Here is a 24,021-nt window from a genome sequence, read left to right on the forward strand (position 1 = left end):
AATCAAAAACAAATGCCAAAAAATTCCTGCACCCCAAACAGATGTACAGATCACGACATGTACCAGCAGATGGCGCCAAAGCACAAGGACCGAGCGTTTGTGCTCACTCTTCGTTAGACACTAGGTGTCGCTGTTTGCCCAAAAATCAAGTTTCTGTTTTCACTTGTTCCCCGTTTTCTTTAGTAGAAGCTGGAGACGTGTGGTACTCTGTAATGTTGACCATTCAATAATATTACAGTCGTTACTGTCATGATGGCCTCCTCAGTGGCAACACTTGATTCTAGGAGGGTTTTGGTCTTGTTCCCAAATCAATCGCTCTCTGTTAGATACGTTTTTCATCCTTTTTTGCTGGAGCCCATCCTCCCTACCCCCAACTTTGTACATTCACTGCTGTACTTTATTAAATTACAGATTTAATGCCCTTGTACTGATCCAGCAGTGCTGAAGTCACTCAAATCACCTCCAGCTGCAACATTAAAGTGACATACACGTTATTACCTAATCCAATGATATCATGTAAATGATTCTGCTTGATGTTTTGATGAGATTGAAATTCATGACCAACGTTTATCAGTGTATCTATTTCTGATCAAGTGATGCTCTGTGTGCTCTTCTGAAACATGTCTGATTCAGAGTTGTCTGAGCAGACTGCGTGGTGATGATGCTCATGTCGCTCATGCTGTACGGCAACAATAATATTTGGAGAGCTACAAGTGGCTGCGCTCTGCAGCACAAAGCGCGCAGCCTGGCCAATGAGCTCCGTCCTGCACACGCACTCAGATTTATGTTTGACAGCGATGATCGAGTTTAGCGCGACTTTAAAACTGAGCAGCTCAGAGAAGTTCGCGTGCAGACAGGAAACGGTGCAAGATGGGAAAGCAGCAGGGAGGACGCGCGAGTGCATAGGCTTTTTAAAGACGCATGGGCTGAGCTTGGTGCCATTGCGCACAACTTCTTGAACGGCGGACTGTCCCGAGTGGGAGCAGAGATGGCGATGCCGAGCAGTTCTTTCGTTCTTTTTACGCAGTTCTTGCTTTATTTGAAGGTGACACATTGCATGGAGGTCGATTTCTGCAGACCTGTTCGCCTGAGTCAGAAAAAGCCCGGAGTGTATTTGCACCGGCGCGCCGAGCAGATGAATGAAGATGAGATCGTGTTTAGACTTCGTGCATTCAGAGAGGATTTTTACCTCCATCTGTCTCCAGATTCCAGTTTCATTGCAGCTGGGAGTGTTTCAGCACCCGACACCTTTGCAGGCTCTGAATTCAGGGAATGCTTCTACTCCGGCTATGTCAACGCAGACCCCGACTCCTTTGCCGCGCTGAGCCTGTGCAAAGGCCTGCAGGGGGGATTCTTCTATAACGGCGTGGAATATTTTATTAGCCAGACCGAGACTGAAGACGCAGGGGCCGCTTCTGTGCGTGGAAACTCCTTCGACAGGACGCATATCATTCGCCGCCGCAGACGCCCAGCGCACTCAGCTGGAAACTTCACCAGCAGGTGTGAAGTTCCACCTGACACCAACTTCACCGTCTCCCTGGAGAGATACAAGTACATGAGAGAACTGGAGACGGACGGCTTGACCGAGACTGTGCTCAATTCCTTGGGGAGGTCTAAGAGGTTCGCCGCCGTCCCCAGGTTTGTGGAGGTGCTGGTTGTGGCAGATGAATCTATGGCTAAATTTCACGGGGATGGCCTAAAGCATTACGTTCTGACCCTCATGTCAGTAGCAGCCAGGCTTTACAAGCACCCCAGCATCCTCAACTCCATAAACATAGTGGTGGTGGGCTTCATGGTGATAAACGACGATGACAAGGGACCGAAGGTTTCCAGTAATGCTGCTCTGACTCTGCGCAACTTCTGCTCCTGGCAGAAGAAGTTAAATAAACACAGTGACAAGCACCCCGAGTACTGGGACACAGCCATTCTGTTCACCAAACAGGTAGGTCAAAGAGCCAGAGCTGCATTAGAGATGTGGCTGCTGCAGAGAACAGAACTACTGCACTCATGGATGGATGGTCAGATCCTGGAGTCTGGGGCACAAACACATACAGGGCCCCCTGTTCACTTAGACACCAAGACTAAAACACAGCTGTAGCTGAAGTAGATGCATTGTGTCATCCAGGGGTCTCAAACCTGTGGCCCGGGGGCCACTTGTGGACCACGTCAGCCCTACTTGCTGACATGAAGAAATAAGGCAGTTTGTCCCTTGTTGTCGAGTGCAATGTTAAAATAAGTTCTTTAAGAAGCCCAAAATGATTTAACATGAAGGCGACATGAGCAGAGAGCACAAACACGCTGAGGCTGCGTTACTCAGTGACAGACTCACACTCATGTCTGCAGTTTGATTTGTTAAACACGGACACAACGACAGCAGCAGTGCTGCCACGTGTGCACAGACAGCACCAGTGTGTGTGTTCAATGAAAGGATCCAGTTAGTTAAAATCTGTGCTCACGTTTGCAGTTTGCTCTTTTTATACAGTATTTGAAATTTTAAAAACAAACAAACAAAACATTTTAGGAAATATTTGTGGGTGTTTTCTTGTTTATTTGTTTGTTTTTGTACTACTTGAACATAAAGTGTCCGTCCAATGAGACGACAGTGCCAGCAGTGGCCCACAGCTCATGTAAGTTTGAGACCATTGATGTAATCATTGTGTGTCTGTCTCAGGTTGTTTGATGTTTTGATTGTCTCTTTGTATGTTTGCGTCTGTTTACGTCACACAGTGAGTTTTTGTTGGGGTCGTTTGCATCTCTGTAGTCATTTACACGTCTTTGTTGGGCCTCATCGCTGTTCTTTTGGGCATCATGTGGGTTTGTGTTTCGTAGTATCTTTCGTAGTACTTTGCTCCCCTTTGCAGTTGTTGCTGATTGCTTGAGGTCGTTTCGTGTCTCTGTTTGTTTTGCTTTTACTTCACGTCTCTTCATCTCGACACTACGTCTCTGTGTCTTTTTTCTTTGCATTGCTGTTTGAAACTGTCTCTTTGCAGGGATTTAGTGTTTCTCCACCTCCTTGTAATTGTTTCACAGCTTTTTTGAGCTGTTTTGCATTTCTGTGGTTGTTTCGTGTTTTTATAACTATTTGATTAGTATGTCTTTAGTGGGTGGTATAAATAGACTAGGGGCCCTGAGTTTGTAACCAGTAGTTTGATACTGACTTTCCAGCATTGCAGGGTTTCAAACACCCATTTCACACGACCACAGCTAATTAAGGTTGTCGTGTTTATCACCCCAGTTTTAAAAGGTGGCTTACTTGTTGCTTCTAGGTTTGATTGTTAGAGTGTAGAGCAAGCCTGACGACGATGCAAACTCCCAGAGACCTTAAGAGTAATCCTCAGCAGCAGCAGTAGTGGCGGCAACAGTGCTTGTCTGTGACTCTGTGTCACAGGCTATCGTTATCAAGATGTGATGATAACACAAATGGCCAGTGTCACTGTGGAGACTTGTTATGATTCCTGCACAGCTGCCACATTTACCCATCACTAGTGATCAGTAGGCTCAGTATAGGTGCAGCTACATCCCAGGACTTGCACAGCTCTGCGAGTCCCCTTTTCTGTTGGCTGCTGCAGTGTGTCAGTGGAAAAGACCAGCTGAGCCAGTTCTTTCCATGAAAGACCTCACCTCTATCTGCCTCAGCCGAATAAGAACTGGATTACTATCTGCCTGTAGTGGCCATCTTCATACTATCAAAAACTCTGTAAGAATCCAGCTAGAATTCCAACGACTCCCTCATTTATTCAAGCTGATGTAAGCTGGCACCGTCTGAAGAGTTCAGCCTGTTCACAGCTGTCAGATAATCCCATGTGGTCACCAGAGCTGTAAACACTGGCTGATTCTTACTTCTCCGTCTCTCCCTCTTCAATGCCTGCTCATTATCGGGGGTCATTTTTCCATTAGGTCCACTTTGGCTGACGGTCTGATACACGTCGGCCTCCTTTGCTTAACACGTAGCAACATACAGAAACATTTACGTCAAAAAGAATGAAAAATTGTTCCAGTGTTGGGAACCATCCCTTAATCACACTGTTATATATAGGAAAGTCCAGGTCCAGTGCTGTTGTCCTTGTAGGGCACAGTGACTCCAGCTGCTGCATTGGAAAAAATAATGCAATAGGTTATGAAGTCTAAGATGTGTGGAGTACACATGGTTGGCAGTGTGTGTTACAGCCTTACTGGGCCAACACTGGGTTAACAAGTTCATTTTCAGCTGTCTTCATATTTACTTGGAACACACAGGTACATGAAAGCCACTTGGCCACAAAATCATTCCTGACTTGACATAATGAAGCAGAGACACAAAGAAACCTTTTCAGTGAGCCTCGTGACAGAACTTTGCTACAAAATTACTGATAATCGTTGAATTGTGGCCATTATTCCAAGAAGTTGTTCAGTGGGAAAATACAGTTTGCTGTAATGTTGAACACCAAGCAGGTGCAGCGTGTGCAGCGATGCTCTAAGCTAAAGTCACAGACTAATGTGGACGTAAGCAGTGGAAACGTCGTACTCATTCACCAGTCTATTTGTATTTGTTAGTGTCACTTAGTGTTCATAGTGAGTTGTTACATTACAATCTGTGACTTGTCATGTTACTAAGTTATCAAAAATAAACAGTGTTAGCGTGGACACGTTGGTTAGACTGCACAGAGAGTGTTAGCCTATTGGCTAATGTAGCTCTGGCTGTGCTAGCTCTATCGCCATCAGGTTTGTATTAGGTAAGTGTGGTTAACCACGACACCATAGCCACAACAAATAACCAGCAACAAGCTTGGTAATGTCTCTCAGAGTGACAGTTTGAGTTGAAACCTCGCTAGTGTGGTTTCTGAGCTGTGGTGGTGGTGGCCCAGCCAAGGGGCCAGAACTGTGGTACACTACTGACTCTGAGGCTCGCTTTGCTGGCAGCAAGACCAGCTAACGGATGAGGTCAGCTAGGAATCTCTGTGGATTATGATGTTTGCGGACGACGCTGGAATCTGTAGTGAGAAAAGGAAGCAGATGGAAGATAGCATGGGGAAATGCTATGGAGAGAAGATGAAAGCAGAAGTAAGGCAGTGCTGGCAGGGTGGAGTCGGTGGGGCGAGTGTCAGGGTTGATTTGTAAAGGGAAGGTTTACATTATGCTCGTGAGACTTTGTGATGTGTGACAGAAGTGTTTGTAGGCAAAGAGAGGCAAAGCTGAGATGGACAAGTGCAGAGGACGGATCGCAGGTATGTTCAACAAAGCGTGTTGATTGTAGAGCTGCAAGGAAGCTCCACATTTTGAGTAAAAGAAAAAGAAGAGTTTTATAGAAATAGTGAAGGAGGACATGCAAAGGGTTGGTGTGAGAGAGGAGGATGCTGGGATATGATCTACCATGGTGACCCCTGCAGAGAGCAGCCAGAAGAACAAGCAGCACTGCCATCAAAAGGTGTCATTATCACAAAATCGGAAGCACATGCCAGACCGCAATTATCAGCCCGCGAAGATCCACGCAAATCACTCCGAAATGCACAGTCCAACCTGTCGGCTGTCTCGCTAGCTAACTTCAACATGCTCGCTGACACAGCTGTAAGTTTGGATGCATCCTGCTCAGCAGCTGCATCCCACTGAGGCAGAGGGAGAAAGATGCTTTCCAAATCCTTAAGGGCCTTTCCTTTTCCTTCAGCCGATCGCTTGAAAAACCACACTATATAACTCATCACTTTGTAACGCTGACATTTGTTAACAACAAGCGCAGTATACACCTGAGGCTGATGGGAACGCCAGTTTTATATAAACACAGCCATAAATTAAAGCAACGACCATTTTCAAAATTTGATCCACTGGTGGTTACAGCAAGGCCAGCACCTCATGAAGCAACACATCAGTGTTCTTCTGGAAGGAACATAAACACCTCTGATACTCGATGTTGAATCTTTGCACATTGGTGCTGATTTAGGAGACGACTGAAATCCAAAGGAGAGCTCCTCTGGGGACCCTCAGTGTCACACATGGAAACCAACCCAACACTTGTTGAAATGTTTCAGTTTGGACAAAACCACCAGTGATCTGTCCTCCTTGTTCTCAAACCACATTAACAGCATAGCTAGAAGATAACACCACAGCTGTAAATGTGGGCACAGGTGTGGGGATCATCCTGGTTTTGGAAGTTTTGTCTTGAAGTTTTTGTCTTGAAGTTTTGTTTTGAGTACAGACGACTCCTCTGTACAACTTACTTCAATCGTGACACTTTTGCAATTCAATCAAATTACTTTTCTAGAACCAGCAGCCACCATAAAGGCACACGACTGTGTTCAGTTCTGGTGCAGCAGACTGTGGAGTTTTACTCTGAATACCACTTTGAAGGAGTGCTGTGAAGTTTACATCAAGTGTAGGTTAAAGTACTGTCTGCATTTCGGGGGGAAACCTGCATTTGGTGGCATCTGGGTGCTCCGAAACTACAGGTTTTCTCTAAAATGTTGTACAGAGGGTACAACAGGACATATCAGGACAAATATATATTTAATAAAGGTGCTCAGACAACAAATAAAACAACAGACTGATTCTTATCAATATAAAAACATCAGATGTTCACATAAAACCAACAATTTACTTTGAACTGTTCTGTAAATTAAGAATGGGTGAATGTAAGCAGAGAGTAGATGGGAACAGACTTTGCGATGAACACAGTCAGATAGATTCCTGTGGATTTATTCCACTCTGCGCTGCGCTGGAGGTATATTCTTACCTCTGTACAGAAACACAAAGAGGAAATCTGTGGCAGCCCATCTCCCCCGACCCTCTGCTTCAATATATTTTAAGAACAGGGAATAAGCAAACCACACTCCCACATGCTTTGAATTAGTTCCTTTCATGGTCTGTTCAATGTGTTGCTCAGGGCCCAGCCACACATAGCATGTTTGGAACATGGCCCGAGTCCAATCTGATTTTTCAGGCTTCCAATGAGAATAAAGAAGCACACATTTGTCTCTGTGTCACCAGGATCTTTGTGGAGCCACGACCTGCGATACGCTGGGGATGGCTGATGTTGGGACCATGTGCGACCCGAAGAGGAGCTGCTCCGTCATCGAGGATGACGGCTTACCCTCGGCTTTCACGACTGCTCATGAACTTGGTCAGAAGTTTTCTCACATTATGCACCTCATGCTAAACCAACACGACCACAGAATGACTTTTTATTTGGGGCTTGACAAACTTGTATGTGCATAATCAGTGCGCAGACTAGCCCGGCCTGTGGGACTTATTACTTTCATGGTGAATTGTATGGTTGCGGTTCTTGGTCTTGATCCTGGGGGACTGGTGGGTTTCAATCTGTCAAATGATTTAATTGCCTTCATCTGATGCTGTGTTTGAAAATCAGTATCATTACAATCAAAAGCAGCGCTCAGTGTTTCACCGAGCAGCCACACCATGTAACTTTGTATTCTGGCAGCTGCAAATGGCTGCTGTGAAAAATCTCAACTATTTCATTTGATATCATAAAGCAACATCTTTAACAGTCCAGCCAGTCTGTGGAAAGGAAAGGGGCAACGAAAGCACAGGAAATATTACTGGTATGTCCAGCAGTGGCTGCTAATTGTAAACTACATACATAAACTATTGTTCATCTCCGAACATTTGGGGTGGAAGTGAGTGACACGAGCAGATTCATACTACTGTTGTGTCTGTGAGTTAGCTATTAGCTACAGCAAGCAATTTAGCATAAAGGTCTGAAGATACTGGGAATGGCTCGCCTGCTTCATCCAAGCTCTACTGAGTACTGTTACAAAGTACACTTTGGCACAAACAGCTAGCTCTTAGCCCTGCCCCCGGTGCTTTTCTTTGTTAGGCTGGCTGTAGCCAGGTTAGCCTCATTAGCTTAGCCTCTTACGCAACCCACAAACATCACTTCGTTTTTACTCTGTCGCGGCGGGGTGCGCCGGTGTATTTGGAAATAAGACCCAAAAGCAGATGCTGATTGGGTTTTAATGAAAAGCGAGCCTTTATTTGCCTGGTGGCAGGAGTTAGACATAAAAACTAAACGAACAGAAACACTGAGAAACACCGTGACTGTGACTATGGGGGGGATGACAGACGACCTGACAATAACTAAACAGAAAAGCACAGGCGAAATACACACAAGGGTGATTAGGGTAATGAAAACACACGAGGACACAGCTGATACACATGAACCTAATGACGCTACTGGGAAGTGAAACTAAATACAATGACCAAAGACCACAACACTCTTTCAAAATAAGACAGGAAACATGGAGAAAAATACAGTAATCGATTAAATAAAACTAAAATACACACAACACTGGCTCACAGACCCAGAACCATGACATACTCTGGATAATGTTTTTATTCTGACATGACAGTTACCAGGTTATATGAAATCCTAGTTTCAATGTATTACGGTGATTGTGCACCATAATAAATTCATTTTGTAAAATTCTTCCAGAATTTGTGAAGAGCCTATTAGCTAGCTAAATTACCAGCATAAATCTGTGACTCCTAATGAAAACATAAATAGGTAATTCTTCTCCGCCTGCTGCCTTAATGTTTAGTAATAGATAGCATTAAACTGCACAAACTTGTAAAAACTCCTGAGACTGAGTGACCGCTGAGAAACCTGCTGAAAAACAGAGGGCTTTAGCCTGAAACCAGATGCACGAGTAACCCGAGAGGCCCAGGAGAGGCATTGGTTTACACTGTCCTCATATATGTTAAGTAATTACACAAGTTCCCCCTCGAAATAATCCGGTCTCATGAACGACCGCATTAAAACCACAGTTTATGTTTCTTTTTTATTTTGGAAGGCACTGCTTGTATTTAGGGAACGTAATGATTTCCTTTGGAAATAAAGTGCTCTGTTCCTGACATCAGCTTCAGATGACTGAGTAGAGCTGCTGTGTGTATGTAAACGATTTGTCTTTGCATTAATATGTTCGCATTTCTCTTTATCTCCGCACGAACTCATTGTGCTCGTGTTTTACTGAAAACAGAACCAAAATGAGTCCTCCTCTTCCCACTGTTTTCCCTCAGGCCACGTTTTCAACATGCCCCATGACAATGTGAAGGCATGTGAGGAGGTATTTGGGAAACTAAAGGACAACCACATGATGTCTCCCACGCTGATTCAGATAGACAGGAGCCGACCCTGGTCTGTGTGCAGTGCAGCCATCGTTACCGAGTTCCTGGACAGAGGTCACGGTTAGTAAACACTTCCTGCTTATGTTTCTGGACTCTGATTAACATCTAATTATGTCCAGGCGTCGTCATCCAGCTCTCAGCTGGTAGCAATCTGACTGTACCCACAAAATGTTTTTTTTGCCTGTAATTTCTGCTTGATTTCATGCCAAATGATATTTCTGTTTAACATGTTTTCAATCATTTGGATTCAGTTATTGAACTGTGCCTCACAATCATATTGTTTTATTTTAAAAAGTCGGAGCAATTTATCTAAAGCAAGTTTATCACTGGAGTGTTTAGTTAGAACCAGGCCACTTTTAAAAGGTGCACACGTAGTAATTAGTCAAATGACTTTACAAACTATAAAGATGTTGGTTATAGATAATTTTATATAAATACTGTTTGTCATTGCAGGGGCAACATTTTAGTGGTTGTTGACGGCTTAGCACGCCCCCCTAATGTGATCGAGGTGAAAACGAAACTCACCTGTCGTCAGGCAGAACGCGGATGCTGAGGCTTGATGTGGACCAACTGGTCACACAGTTGTTTTACATGACTGGTGAACAGCCGAGGCAAGGCCACAGCATTTCATTCATATATGACGTTAAGTTGTCATCAGTTCAGATTTGATAAAAAAGTTGTACTTAACTGGTGTACGTGAAATGAAAATTCTGGATCCTCGTCCAGAAATCTTGTTTTTCTGACGGATCACTCGGTTTCTTCATTTCTAGCCAAGAGCAAATTTCTAAAAGACAAGTTAACAGAGTGATTAGTGTTATCTGCCGGTCAGACATCAGTAAGAGACATGGTGGACGTCCCATCTGGATTCTGTTGATTTTCAGTCTGGGTTCTGTTTCCTGTGGTCTTCATGTTTCATTCTTTGGATGAGAGTTTGTTTTTTTACTACATGTTAGAGTTTTGAGCCAGAATCAGAGAAAACCACCGACTGTATGTAAACGATGTACATAGACCTCATGATATCACCTGTTTGTTGTTGGGGGCTGCAATCTTCACCCATCCTCTTCTCCTTATGTGGTGCTGAACGATACGCCAGCTATCAATCATGAGGTGAAAGGTGCAGCCTGTGCCACCACTAGGTGCACGTCTTTGGACAGTGGGGAGATGCCAGAGCACCTGGAGAGGACCCGCGCAGGTAGAGGAGAACATGCAGGTGTTGCATTTGAAGACCTTAAATTAGTGATTGAGACCATAAAGTCATCATGAAGATTTCTCCGGTGAGGCCATGGATCAAGAGAGCCGAGGACGTTTCTCATATGTTATGGAATATATGATGGTTCCAAGTTTACCTTAATGTAGCAATAACTGCCAAGGACATGAGAAGTATAATATCGATGCATTTATTATGGAATATTACTTGATATTAGAGAACACAGGTGGACATTCTTGCTTCAGCAGGCACAGCTATTCAATTCTGAAGTTGTAACCTCACACACGGTTTCATAAACTTCCTCCTACGCTCTCTGGATAAGGAAACACATTATGTCTATCTACAAGCTGCCGGCTGTCCTCCAGCCAAAACACCCAGTGCCATCAGTGGACTGAGGTCATTGTAGTCCTACAAGCTCCAATAAGACTAACCTTCTCTCAGGCCTTCCTGAACAGTGAAGCAGCATCTGACAGACTAGTGCTGTCACAATAACCTGGACCTAATGGGAATAAAGAAACAGTGGAGTTTGGAACTCAAAGTGCACTGAGCTGTCGGTCCTCTGCCTGCACAGAGAGGAGGTAGAGAGGGAATATGTGGTAGGTGTGAGTATCTTCACAACAGATCGTCACATTCAAATCCATCGTCTGCATCAGCACCTGCTGACTCAACTTCTCTCAGGCTGCGTCCACGCTGGCCAGGATAGATTTGAAAACGCCGTTTTTGTCTGAAAACACTCGGCGTCCACACTATCGTTTTCTGTCGTTTTCACAGAGTTGTGCGTCCACATTGAAACGGCCCAAAACGCTCACATTTTATTACTGCGCACGCGTGAAACGCAAGAAGATTCGACCTGCCTCGTTTCTGTCTTATTTACTTTCCGGCTCTTTGAAACGTCGGCAAGATGTCGAGGAAAAGCAGCGGGTTTTTTAAATGGACTAGCAACGAGGTGGAGTTGCTGCTGCGAGTAACACAAAAGTACAAAGGTGCAAAAGCGAGTGAGAATACTAGGGCTGACAAAACTGAGAGCAAACAAAACAACTGCTGTATAACGTCCTCCGCTATCTTAGGTTAATTGGCCACGTGACTGCATCACATGACTAAAGTGCATCATCGTTTTTGAAAGTCTCTGTTTTCGCTGTCCACACTGCGACGCAAAAGCACCGTCTCCAAATGAATTCGTTTTCGAGAGCGTTTTCTAAACACTGCGTTTTCCTTCGGGGAAAACGGCGTCTCAGTGTGGACGGGCGGCCAAAACGCAGAGAAGATGATGCGTTTTCAAACGAAAGCGCATTAGTGTGGACGTAGCCTCAGTCTTCAACACTCCTGACCTGCTGCCGTGTGCTGAGGTTGACCAGCTGCTCACAGCGAACAACAAGAATCCACAGCAGGTGGTGACGGCGTCACAGCTCCCCACTGACTCCAGCTGTTTTACAAAGGACCCCACTCACTGTGAACATCACCTGTTCTTTCCTCCTGCCTTCTTGGAGGACGTACAGCTCACACATTAAAAATACAGATTCTATATTATGTTATTGTTTTAGAATAAAATGTATTATTTTCCTTTTCCAGTATTATTTGTACCTGTGTTTACCTTTCTCTCAGTTTATTTTACACGCCCTGACGTACAGCAGAGAAGCAGGACGCTTTTTCACTGTAACACTGTTACAATGACAATACACATTTGTTCTATTCTGGATTATAAATACACCAACAGAGTGATTAACCATCCTGAGGGTGACTGTAAGTGAAGTCATTAAATGTACTAATTTATTATATCACCCCTAATCTCCAGCTACCAACGACTGCCGTTCCTAAAACAAGCAAATGAACCTGAACAAGCTAACAGTGCTGAGTCATTAGCTTAAACTAAACACGATCAGGCGTCTGCACCGTCTCATGCAGAGCACACTCTGCTTGTTCACACATTATTTATAAGTTCAAGCAGTGCCTGTCTTCCATAGGCTTTGATGCTGCAGGTTTAAGTCCGACATAATGTTAAACGTGCATCATTGTTTATCTCCCTGCCAGGACCTTACATTAACTTACCTAAATGTACCTCAGCGTCAGTGTCATATAAAACAAATCAAAATGAATGCGTGAGGTGAACGTACACTGGTTACATTTTCAATTAAATTTCCACTGACTGATGAAGCTCAGTGACCTCGAATGAGTTTTCACACGTTCAGGTGACAGGAAGCATCATCCAAGTCCCGATGTCCCGTCCACAGCTATGTTAAAAACTGAACTCGATGTTTCGGAGAATAAAGGTCGCGTCAGACCATCACTTGCAAGGGGAGAAATATAGACGAGGTTTTTGCAAAGACAAATACAGATAATAATGAACAGGAGCCCAAAGAACAGCGTGGCCGTGCAGGCAGACCGGCTTTGTCAGAGCCTGTTTCCTGTTTTTAAACACTTCCCATACAGTTCTGTACATTTAAACTGTGTTTCTTTAGTGACATAGTGAACACGTCAGACTCTTATCCTCCGTGACATTCATTCAACTTTCATGTCGCAGCTGTTTTTCAACTATGACCAGACTCTGAGAAAAGAGGACCGGCAACATTCAGTGCTGAAATGTTTGAATTTATTGACAGCCATGCTTCTTTCCACCTGGTAAACACAAGTGCACAATTTACATTTCTTTCATCTGTTCTGTGTTTGCTCTCGTCACCGCCTCACATCCTCATCCCATTTTTAGCTGCAAAGTGTTCGTATGCTAGCTGCAGACTTTGTTTGGTACTGGGTAGGTGATGTAGTGTAGTGCACACATTTCCTGCTGCACAAAATGATGAGAGTAAAGAGACTGAACCAAAACATTCAAGGGTGTAAGAAACAGTGAGCTCAGTGAACAGCTACAAACATTTGTTAGTGCATAGATAAACTACATAACAGGTTTTTCTCAATCAGCATCACCTACATGCAAATAAGGCTTTTCTCCTTTTGTAATAATATTGATTAGCTATTTAAAGAAACTGATCACTCCACGAATAAAGCTTTGCTGTTACTCTCGGTGTGTTTCTAGGAGACTGTCTGCTGGACCAGCCTCAGAAGCAGCTGACACTGCCCGACAACCTGCCCGGCTCCAGCTACAGCCTGCACCGTCAGTGTGAGCTTGCATTTGGCCCCGGCTCCAAACCCTGCCCTTACATGCAGCCCTGCTCCAAGCTGTGGTGCACGGGAAAGGCCCGAGGACAGCTGGTCTGCCAAACTCGACATTTCCCCTGGGCCGATGGCACAAGCTGTGGCAACGGCAAGGTTTGCTACCAGGGGGCTTGCTCTGTGAAGAACAGCACTGAGCACATCAAGGTGAGACGGGGTGTGGAAAGAAAGCAGCATCCCATCCTGCTCCAGCATTTTTGTCACAGACTAGTGAACAGCTTTGATCGTTCTTTTGTCTCAGGTCGATGGTCGGTGGGGGAAGTGGGGTTCATTTGGTGACTGTTCCAGAAGTTGTGGAGGCGGAGTTCAGCTGGCAAGAAGACAGTGCAACAACCCTGTCCCTGAAAACGGAGGCAAATACTGCTACGGCCTTCGTGTCAAGTACCGTTCCTGTAACCTCAGCCCTTGTCCTGACACAGGTACGCTGATCCTCGGACCATTCACCATAAAAATAAACCTTAGCAACCATAACTATTTTTGTCCAGTGATGGCAAGTAATTCAAACAGAAGGTGGCAAAATCCTGCAATAAATCCCCCAAGGAGGGCTCCTTAAGCCTATATCCAAGTATTAGATTAGCATTAGATTAAAATGTAAACGTGTTCAGTATTTTTAAAATTTTCTTCAGTTTTAGTCAGAAAATTTAAAAACAGTCAGGGAGGTGTATAAATACCTCATAGACTTTGCTTTGTCATTTTCCTGTTAGCTTACTTGCTAACAGTTTTCATAAGCACAGAAACAGCAGCATTAATGGGACTAGCTAGTGCTAACCTGGTACGACAGTTTCTGCTCTGTGTTCGAAGAAATTAAGTCAGCTCAGCATTAAGATTATTTAATTAATGAAAAGTTAGTTGGTTCTTAAGTAAAACGGCACTGCTGCAAGCTAACAGCTGGCTAGCTTAGAGCTCATTCACACAGGCCTAGAGGCTGGTCGAGGACCCTTTCACAACCTCATTTACTCTGGACCTGTTGCTGTCTGTCACCAGGTGGAATCAGTCACACAACCTCCAAACTTTAGTTTCTATAAAACATGCCACGATGTCAGATATTAACCACAGAGCAGCAATGAAACTTGAAAACGTGCTACAAATCGGAAATGGAGAATGTTTGCTTTCAAAGTAAAAGTGCCTTACCACTAAATCCAGCAAAACAGTCAACTTTTAATTTGAAGGCAGATTAAATGTCTGATTTGTATCCCACTCTTCACAGTTTCAGTGCTGCTTAGCCAACAGGTCAACCAATTTTACACAGCAACAGCAGCAAACACCAGCAATGCTAACTGTCCTTTTGTAGTGCGTGGCTGCGACTCCAGCAATCAGTTTTACAGAGGCTGCCAATGACTGCCTCCAACCAGTTGGGGAATAGTCAAAGGAGCTTGCAAAGAAAAGCGTCTGGACTTCTTTAAGTTGCTTGAAGACGTTTCACCTCTCATCCGAGAAGCTTCTTCAGTTCTAAGGTCAAATGGTGGAGAGTCCCAGATATAAACCTAGTGGGAGTTTCCCCCCACAGAGGGACAAAGGACCCCCTGATGATCCTCTAATCGCCTGAGACAAGGTGTGAAACTGGGCGTGGGTCCCAATCAGCCAGAGTTTCGGGTGAGTTCATTGTGAAACCTGGCCCCACCTTATCATGTGATTTCCTGAGGTCAGATGGCCCAGCATGTGAGTGGGCGTTAAGGCGTCTGGGAAGGATCTCAAAACTGGATTATAGATGGCAGAGAGTTGGTGTCATAAACCCCGCCTCTGTTCAAAGATGGTCGCTCACAGTGGACATAGATGGCTTCTTTCACTCCTCTTTCAAACCATCTGTCCTCTCTGTCCAAAATGTGAACATTGGCATCCTCGAAAGAGTGTCCTTTGACCTTAAGATGCAGATGGACTGCTGAGTCTTGTCCTGTGGAGGTGGCTCTTCTGTGTTGTGCCATGCGCTTGTGAAGTGGCTGTTTGGTCTCTCCAATGTAGAGGTCTGAGCATTCCTCGCTGCACTGTACAGCATACACCACATTGTTAAGTCTGTGTTTTGGCGTTTTGTCTTTCGGGTGAACCAGTTTCTGTCTGAGCGTGTTGCTGGGTCTGAAATGCACTGGGATGTCGTGCTTGGAGAAAACTCTCCTGAGTTTCTCTGATACACCGGCTACATAGGGGATGACAATGTTGTTGCGTCTGTCCTTCTTATCCTCCCTCGCTGGTGTCTGGTCTTCTTTTCTGTGCCTCTTTGCTGACTTTAAGAACACCCATTTAGGATAGCCGCAGGTTTTGAGTGCTTCCTTTACATGTGTGTGTTCCTTCTTTTTCCTTCAGGCTTAGAGGGAACATGTTCTGCCCGGTGGTGTAGGGTCCTAATTACTCCAAGTTTGTGTTCCAGAGGGTGATGGGAGTCAAAGAGGAGGTACTGGTCCGTGTGTGTGGGCTTCCGGTAAACTTCGATGTTGAGGTTGCCGTTCTCTTCAATGTGCACAGCGCAGTCCAGGAACACCACCGGGCAGAACATGTTCCCTCTAAGCCTGATGGTTTGAAAGAGGAGTGAAAGAAGCCATCTATGTCCACTGTGAGCGACCATCTTTGAACAGAGGCGGGGCTTACGACACCAACTGTCTGCCATCTATAATCCAGTTTTGAGATCCTTCCCAGACGCCTTAACGCCCACTCAGATCATGGGCCATCTGACCTCAGGAAATCACATGATAAGGTGGGGCCAGGTTTCACAATGAACACACCCGAAACTCTGGCTGATTGAGACCCACACCCAGTTTCACACCTTGGCTCAGGCGATTAGAGGATCATCAGGGGGCCCTTTTGTCCCTCTGTGGGGGGAAACTCCCACTAGGTTTATATCTGGGACTCTCCACCATTTGACCTTAGAACTGAAGAAGCTTCTCGGATGAGAGGTGAAACGTCTTCAAGTAACTTAAAGAAGTCCAGACGCTTTTCTTTGCAAGCTCCTTTGACTACAATGACCTGGATGACTGAGAACCTTCACAGACATCTAATTTGAGGCTGTTGCTTCATTTCCAGATAAAAGCTTCCGCGAGGAGCAATGCGAGGCCTTCAACGGCCTAAACCTGAACACCAATCGGCTGGGCTCGTCTGTGGTTTGGGTTCCCAAATATTCAGGCATCTCTCCCAAGGACAAATGCAAGCTCATCTGCCGTGCCAATGGGACCGGATACTTCTACGTCCTTGCTCCAAAGGTATGCATCTGATTTTCAGCCGTTCCACTCAGGAAACAATTCTGATTGTATCTGTTTCTATCAACTCTTTCTTAACACACTGAAAAACGTGTTCAAGAACGCAAATTATGTTCATTAAATGAAAGATAAGTGATGGCTGTACACAGTACAAAGATCAGCACTGCTAGCTTTCATTATGCTGCAGTTAATTTCAAAATGAAAGTCCTGCCACGCTTGTATCTGTGTAACGAGCTCAGACATGACACCGGCCTATCAACTATTATGCTTCATAATGAATCTGAACTCCTCAGTGTTTAACACTTCAGAAGTCAGGAGTCAAAACCTGATGGGACGCTGAAGCTTTGAGTTAGAAAGGTTGGTGTGTCACTGCTTGGCCTTATTCACAGTTTGGGAGATGATGGTTACATCCATCACTTTTAAAGTGACAGGTGATGTTTTGGTGGCAGCAGAGAATCAATAGAGTGGTGAGAAAGTCAAAGATGGAGAGACAGAATCACTGCACAGCTGTGGCTTCTCAGCAACCTTTTATGAAATCAGCAGAAATACAAGCCAACGTCTCACTGACATGTTGTGGCAATCAGTCTGGGGAAGCTTCTTGGTTTGTAGTGATTTATGGCTCTGCTTTATTTAAAGCAAAGGCTGGTAGCTCTCTCTGATGTGTGTATTCATGCATGATGTGAATGTGGCAGGTTGTGGATGGGACACCCTGTTCCCCGGACACTACGTCTGTGTGCGTTCAGGGAAAATGCATCAAGGCAGGCTGTGACGGCAAGCTGGACTCTAACAGGAAGTTTGATAAGTGTGGTGTATGTGGTGGGGACAACCAAGGCTGCAAGAAGGTCTCAGGATTGTTCACCAAGCCAGTGTAAGTAATCCCCACATACAAATTTTACCTAGTACATTGCTCCATGTGACAGAATGTTTCTAAATTCAGTACATCAGCAAAGTGGAATCAAATCGTAAAGATAAAGTATCGATTTTGATAAAAAGCTTCAAACAAAGATGCAAATGTTACATTTCAACCCATATTTAATCTGAAAGACTCGCTGTACACAAACACAATTCACCTCCTAAAAAAGAAGTTCTGCTATACTTGGCACCCGAAAACAGGAAATGAAAGCTTGTGTTTAGAGAGTAGTTGGCTGAAGATGTACTGGTAAGACTGGTTCTGGTAGAAATGGCACATGGTCTTATTCTGGATTCTGTCATTGTGCTAAGTTTAGTTGTTTGCATTGTGCACTAACACATGGGACCTAATTAGTTTGTATTAATGATATTTTGGCACTTGTAATTTAAAACCACTCGGTTGGACATCATCAGTGTTTGACACCTTTTCATTTGCAGCCATGGCTACAACTTTGTGGTGATGCTGCCCGTTGGGGCGTCCAACATTGACATCCGTCAACGGGGCTACCGAGGAATGGTCAGCGATGAAAACTACTTAGCCGTGAAGAACCGCCACGGGAAGTACCTCCTGAACGGCAACTACGTGGTGTCAGCTGTTGAGCGTGACCTGCTGGTGAAGGGCAGCCTGCTGCGCTACAGCGGTACCTCCACATCTGTGGAGATCCTTCAGGCCACCAGACCCCTGGTGGAGCCTCTGACTGTGGAGGTGCTCTCTGTGGGGAAGATGACTCCTCCCAGAGTACGCTACTCCTTCTACATCGCTAAGGAGAGCAAGGAGGAGAAGACTCTGTGGAAAGAAGAAAAAAGTCATAAATCAAAGAACAGCGTCTTGGCTGATAACAACAAAATTGAGTCTAAGAAGCAGGTGATGGGGAAGAGACCCGTGAGTCACTGGGTGACAGGTGGATGGGATTCGTGCACAGTGACTTGTGGGAGTGGTCTGCAGAAGAGGCTGGTACAGTGCCAGAGTGTGGATGGACGTCCTGCTGTGGACTGTGATGGTGCTGACCGGCCCGTGTCAGTAAGAGCATGCGGGGATCCGTGTCCCGTGTGGGATGTTGGGACTTGGTCTCACTGCTCCAAGTCATGTGGGAGGGGCTTTAAAAGGCGGCTGGTGCGCTGTATTACCGAGAACGGCCTGAATCTGCCCAGAGAGCACTGCTCTGGGAAAAGGAAGCCTCAGGAGCTGGACCTGTGCAATCTGAGGCAATGCTAGAGCTGAGCAGGCGCAGCCTGGGGGGTTACCTTCAGCAGTCAAGTGAACCTTTAGCCCTAATCAGCATGATAATGATTCATTTGCTGTGTCAGGTGACTGTTACTGTGACTGAAGGGGCTACACCAGAGAGGGCCGTCTTCCATGGTCTGAAGGACAGACATTTATTCCCTAAGAGAAAGGAAGGAGACCGCCCCCTCCCAAACTGTCAAACCTGCAGCGGGAGGTTTGACTCGTGGTTTGTCTACCTCTTCCAGGACCGATGACCTGATGCCTGCATATACAAAAGACCTTCTAAGACTTAGAGTTTGCAGCAGAGCTGCTGCATCCTCAAAGACTCCGTTATGCACATAAAGACTTTTAATCGCTGTCGGAAACGTTCAAAAGACTTGTAAACACAGCGCTCACAAACTTCTTGGTATACCTACACAGGGTGAGATCTCAAAGCAAGGAAATGAAAGTTTGTGAGATTCGATCTCAAAAGCATTACTGTGCTGTGATGATGTCTTGCCTGTGTACTGGACTTCTCTCAATACTGAGGAACTGATGAAAATGTGAAACATGGTACTGTATATGTCACATTTAAGGCCTCCTTGATCCATGCAGTTTCTACATGTTCGTTTTCCTTTTAGTTACTGGTGTGTGCGATGGGCTGTTGTCTGATATGGACAAATGAAACACAGAACCCAGCTTTATATGTCTCCAAAAAGAAACAGATCCAGGTCATTAGTGACTCTTTAGGGTTAGCGACGGGTTTAAATAGCACAGAAACTCAGAAAGTGTTAGGGTGACATGGTGGTGTGGTGGATCCTGATTGGTTCAAATCCAGTCTGGTCCTATCTGTGTGGATTTCGGGTGTGTCTCCCGTGTCTGTGCGGTGGACACACAGATTAACTGGCGATTCTAAATTGACCGTGCGCGTGTGTTTGTCTGTCTTTGTACGAGCCCTGTCACAGAGTGAAATTTTGCGTTAAGTTTTCCTTTCACTCTGGATGGCTCACAGGTGACCTGGTGGATGATGAGAGGTTAGCTAAACATCAAAGAATTCCTGAATTAATGACCAAAGTATTAGTAAGTTTCGAGCTGAGCTGAAATTATATTCTATACAGTGAATGTAGTCGGTCAGTATGATGCTGTTTCTAATGTGTGTGTCTTTTGTGCAAAGAGCAACAACACATGTTCAGCTGCTTCTTCTATGTTGCCAAAGACCTGTAAGCTGGCACAAAGCCTTAGCACAGTGAAACAGCTCTCTGCAGAGTGGTTTTCATATCTGTCCTCAACCTGAAGCTGGCTTGGTACTGACAAACCCTGACCTCCAGGAGGCTTTAGATCAGGTAAAAACTTGAAATGGTGGATTGATAAATTCATGAACTACTGTTCACCCCACTCACCTTCAGAAATAGAGTCAAATTCCATTTGTGTTCCTTTAGGTAACCCCTGCATGAATATACAAACTAGGACTAAATACCTGGACCTCCAGGTAACTTTGTGTATCTTTTAAAGTACATATATGTTCTTATACATGAAAGCATACATGGCTGCACGGCTTCTTCACGTATGTAGACACATTCAGTAAAACCTTCAAATCTAAGATTAAAATGATTATTTTACAGGTTTCCTTATTTCTTTAAGATTTAACACATTCAGATTTCAGAAGGTGATGGTCGGCCAAAGTTGACTTTTCTGTACATGCACTCATGTCCTCCCAATTAGTCAGTATTAGCATACACTAAATGTACACCTAATAAAAGGCTATAGTTCTCCTGGTTAAGCAGACAACCCATATGAAAATGTGCCTGTGTTTGTATCGGCCGCAGACCATTTTCTGCAGATTATTCCCGTCGCTTTGTGGCTGCATCCCTCCAGTTACATGGTTTAGGACTAGACACTCCATAAAGCACAAACCACAAGGGACCACAAAAGAAACGATCAGCTGTACCCACTGTACCTTTAAATGTACAATAATGTACTTCACTTTCTAAGTGAATTTAGCATTTTGACTGGTTTACCAGACAAAACTAGTGACGTGAAACCACTGCCTTATGTTTGCCTGCATTTTACAGACCAAACAATAGACGTTTGTAGTTTGCTTCCCTCCTCAGTAAAGCTTCTAAAGATTATGGAAATTAATCCGTTATTGCAAAAAGAAATCATAACTGTCTTGCTATGTTATCACTACGTCTAAACCAGTTATGACAGCAATGTAATTTTGACGTAAACTGGAGCCTAAGAAATGCTTCAGTGACAGACTTTGTGGGAAGAACCATTCAAGCTGCTGCTTCCAGTTGCTCTTCGAGGGATCAGTGAATTTGAACTCAACAGAAAGGTTCAGTGGTAAAAGCAGCAGAAATCCCTCCAAGTCAAAATAAGACCTGAATGCACTGTGAGAATCTCCCGAAAGCACTTTGTGTATGAAAAACAAAACACTTGTGCAACTGCTTAACAACATGGGGCCAAGAATGTGGAATATAACACAAGCATCTTTCGACATGGTGTCCAGTTTAGTTTGCTGTGCAGACAGTCCAAGGTTTCACATTTTAGGTCGCCTGCAGACACTGACAGATGGGCCATGCTGTACATTTATCTGTGGACATGATACATTTGTCTTTAGTCCCCTGGGAAAATTCCTGGGATGAAAATCTAGCAGGATAGATATATTTCTACTGACGAGCCACATCCTCGACTGGACACAGAATGAGTAAGCTCAGAGACGATGGCAGGACAATGGAGCACTAAAACTGCACGCAAAAAATAAGTCAATAATAATATTTGTAATAAATTTATATAGATAAAATATAAATAAGACTCCCAACCAGAGAATTTAAAAAGAACAGAGCATTAAAAGTAAAATGCCAGCAGCAGAAATAGTCAAAGAAAACCTCAGTAGATACAAACTGCAGTTTTTAATTGTTGTTTAAAAGTTATCCAAACTTAGCTGTGTGAGAAATCACTCTCTTTAAATCACGAATTAACTCTGATTAACCACAATGTGTCAGGTTGGTAAAACCACAGCGTGAGCCATTACCCATGATGGGAGAAACCCTGGACCAGTGATCAACTTTCCCAGCAGTGGCCAGCTCACCAAAGTTAAGAGTGTGTCAGTGAGTCACACAGCAGGTCACAAAAGACCTCAGAACAACATTAAAGAACTCAGTTAGCTCGGAGGTCATGATCCAAACATATGAAAGAGGCAAAGGAGAGTTCAAGGAGAAAACCTCTGCAGACCAAAAAGAACATGTAGGATGGTCTCACATTGTCCACAAACATCTCGATGAGCCCCAAGTGTGGACTGGTGAGACAAAAACTTTTTGGAAAGTTCAAGTCTCAGTATTTGGTGTCAAACTAACACAGCCTTTGATAAAAGGAAAAGTCTTGGTGTTGGGAGTGTGTCTGGTCTGCTTTGCCAACACTGATGGAATCAGGAAATCTGCTGAAATCCTGAAGGCGACTGTCCGGCTGTCAGATGGTCCCTCAAAGTCCACTTGAGCCAAAATGACCTGAAACGCAGGACGTTAGTGTCTGGACCTGAATCCAGCTGAGATGCTGTGGCATGACCTTAAACAGGATGTAAATTCTCCAGTGTAGCTGAATTAAAACAATTCGGAAAGAACTGACGAGTGGGCCAAAATCCCTCCACAACAACGTCAAACACTCGTTGTTAGTTTGTGCAAACACTTGATTGCAGCCAAGTGTGGCCCAACCAATATTTAGGTTTTTACTTTTTCACCAGAGGCCAGGCGGCTTTTGTCCCTGTTGTCTCGTAATAAATCAAATCATTATTTAAACTGCATTTTCTATTTACGGTCATCTTTGTCTGCTATTAAATGTGTTTAATAATATAACACAACATGTGACAAACATGCAACAGGAAGGGAACGATTTTTTTGTTGTTGTTTTTGCTCATTTATTATATCTGCCTACATTCATAACACAACATTTTGGACCGTTTCCTCCAGTGTTACATTTTATTCTTTGTGGTTTACAAAAAGAAAAATGTGTTTTCCTGATGAAGCTTATGGAAACAAACGGATCACATGTATCACCAAGCAGCTCCTGTTGTTTTTCCTCCCTGGTGTAGCGTTAACATGTGTTGTTGAACAGAGAGTTGATCCACGGCGTGCTGGTATGTCTGTACTCGCCATTATCCTCGCAATATTCACCAGACCACTAGCAAACCATTTACGGGTGGTTATGGTTTCCCTTTCACATTAATTCCTTACATGCATTTTGGCAGTTCTTCTATTACAAATTGAAATGTCTGCATGTTAAACGTGTGAAAATTCCAATCAAATACGTAGATGCTAAGACGTTAACCCTCTGGCGTCTGATTGGTGGTTAGTAATGACCCCAGCTCCAACCCAAATCCCAACCTGAGACAATGAGGTTCATTTTATTACGCTGGTCTCACAGGTCTGTCCAATCAGATAAGGAGGAAAATAATAACCTTAACTGACTCACATCAAAGACTGTTCACGTCTTTCTTCCAAAACTGGCTGTTTTGTCTTCAAATTAAATATTTAAAGTATAAGATTAGTCTGAAGTCGGGTTCAGCTGTTGCTCTACTTTGAATCATAAATTCATGCATGATGATCAAATGTTGGGTTTATTGGAAGTTTGCATTGATCGACTCTGTCCTTTAACAGAAACCTTTTTTGTGTTTGTTTAGAGGGACCAGTTACACCATCTAAAAGGTGGTGATGCTATTTTTATTATTCATGCACATATAATATTGTTTTAACTGTTGTCCCTTGTATTGTATACTATGTATACATTCATCTAGCTGAATACAATAAAGTATTGAGATATTCAGATATTCCACATTCACATGTTGTTGGCTGGATGTTTGGTGAAGCGCTCCTGTTGGTATCTGTTACATCATATTTCTGCTGTGCCAAGCAGTCTTCCACCACACGAGACAGTCTTGATACTTAAGCCCTTCCTCAACTGAAGCATGACTACAGATAAAAACACATTCATTCATCTACTTTGGTATTCTGCTGATTTAAGCTCCCTTGTCTCGACTGTGCTGTAATAACACACCGGCCTGGCGAGCGAGCCTGACGCATTGTTGGGCAGACACCATCATTCCAATCATCTAAGGACTTATTAGCCATAATATTTAACATTTTTTAGAAGGTGTGGTTAGCTGAAGCAGGCTGTCACAGGGAATCACACACAGGTGTGTGCATTTCATTTCTACCTAGAATCAGGTCGATGTGTCTCCTTGTGGCAAT

General features: G+C 44.2%; 1 protein-coding gene across 1 annotated transcript; it reads left to right on the plus strand.

Annotated features, from left to right (window-relative positions):
* Positions 1-897: 897 nt before the first annotated feature.
* Positions 898-23,600, plus strand: LOC146693184 (A disintegrin and metalloproteinase with thrombospondin motifs 15-like). Its single transcript, XM_085478963.1, has 8 exons — positions 898-1,942; positions 6,958-7,090; positions 9,004-9,171; positions 13,344-13,627; positions 13,722-13,899; positions 16,493-16,668; positions 17,358-17,533; positions 18,013-23,600. Exons 1-8 carry the CDS (start codon positions 989-991, stop codon positions 18,788-18,790), a joined length of 2,847 nt encoding a protein of 948 aa, XP_085335089.1. The 5' UTR covers positions 898-988; the 3' UTR covers positions 18,791-23,600.
* Positions 23,601-24,021: the final 421 nt, after the last annotated feature.

The sequence above is a fragment of the Copadichromis virginalis genome, linkage group LG14 (assembly GCF_057382275.1).
Source record: "Copadichromis virginalis isolate Kocher_CV1m ecotype Utaka linkage group LG14, C_Virginalis_male_GT1.1, whole genome shotgun sequence".
In the NCBI taxonomy this organism is placed as follows: domain Eukaryota; kingdom Metazoa; phylum Chordata; class Actinopteri; order Cichliformes; family Cichlidae; genus Copadichromis; species Copadichromis virginalis.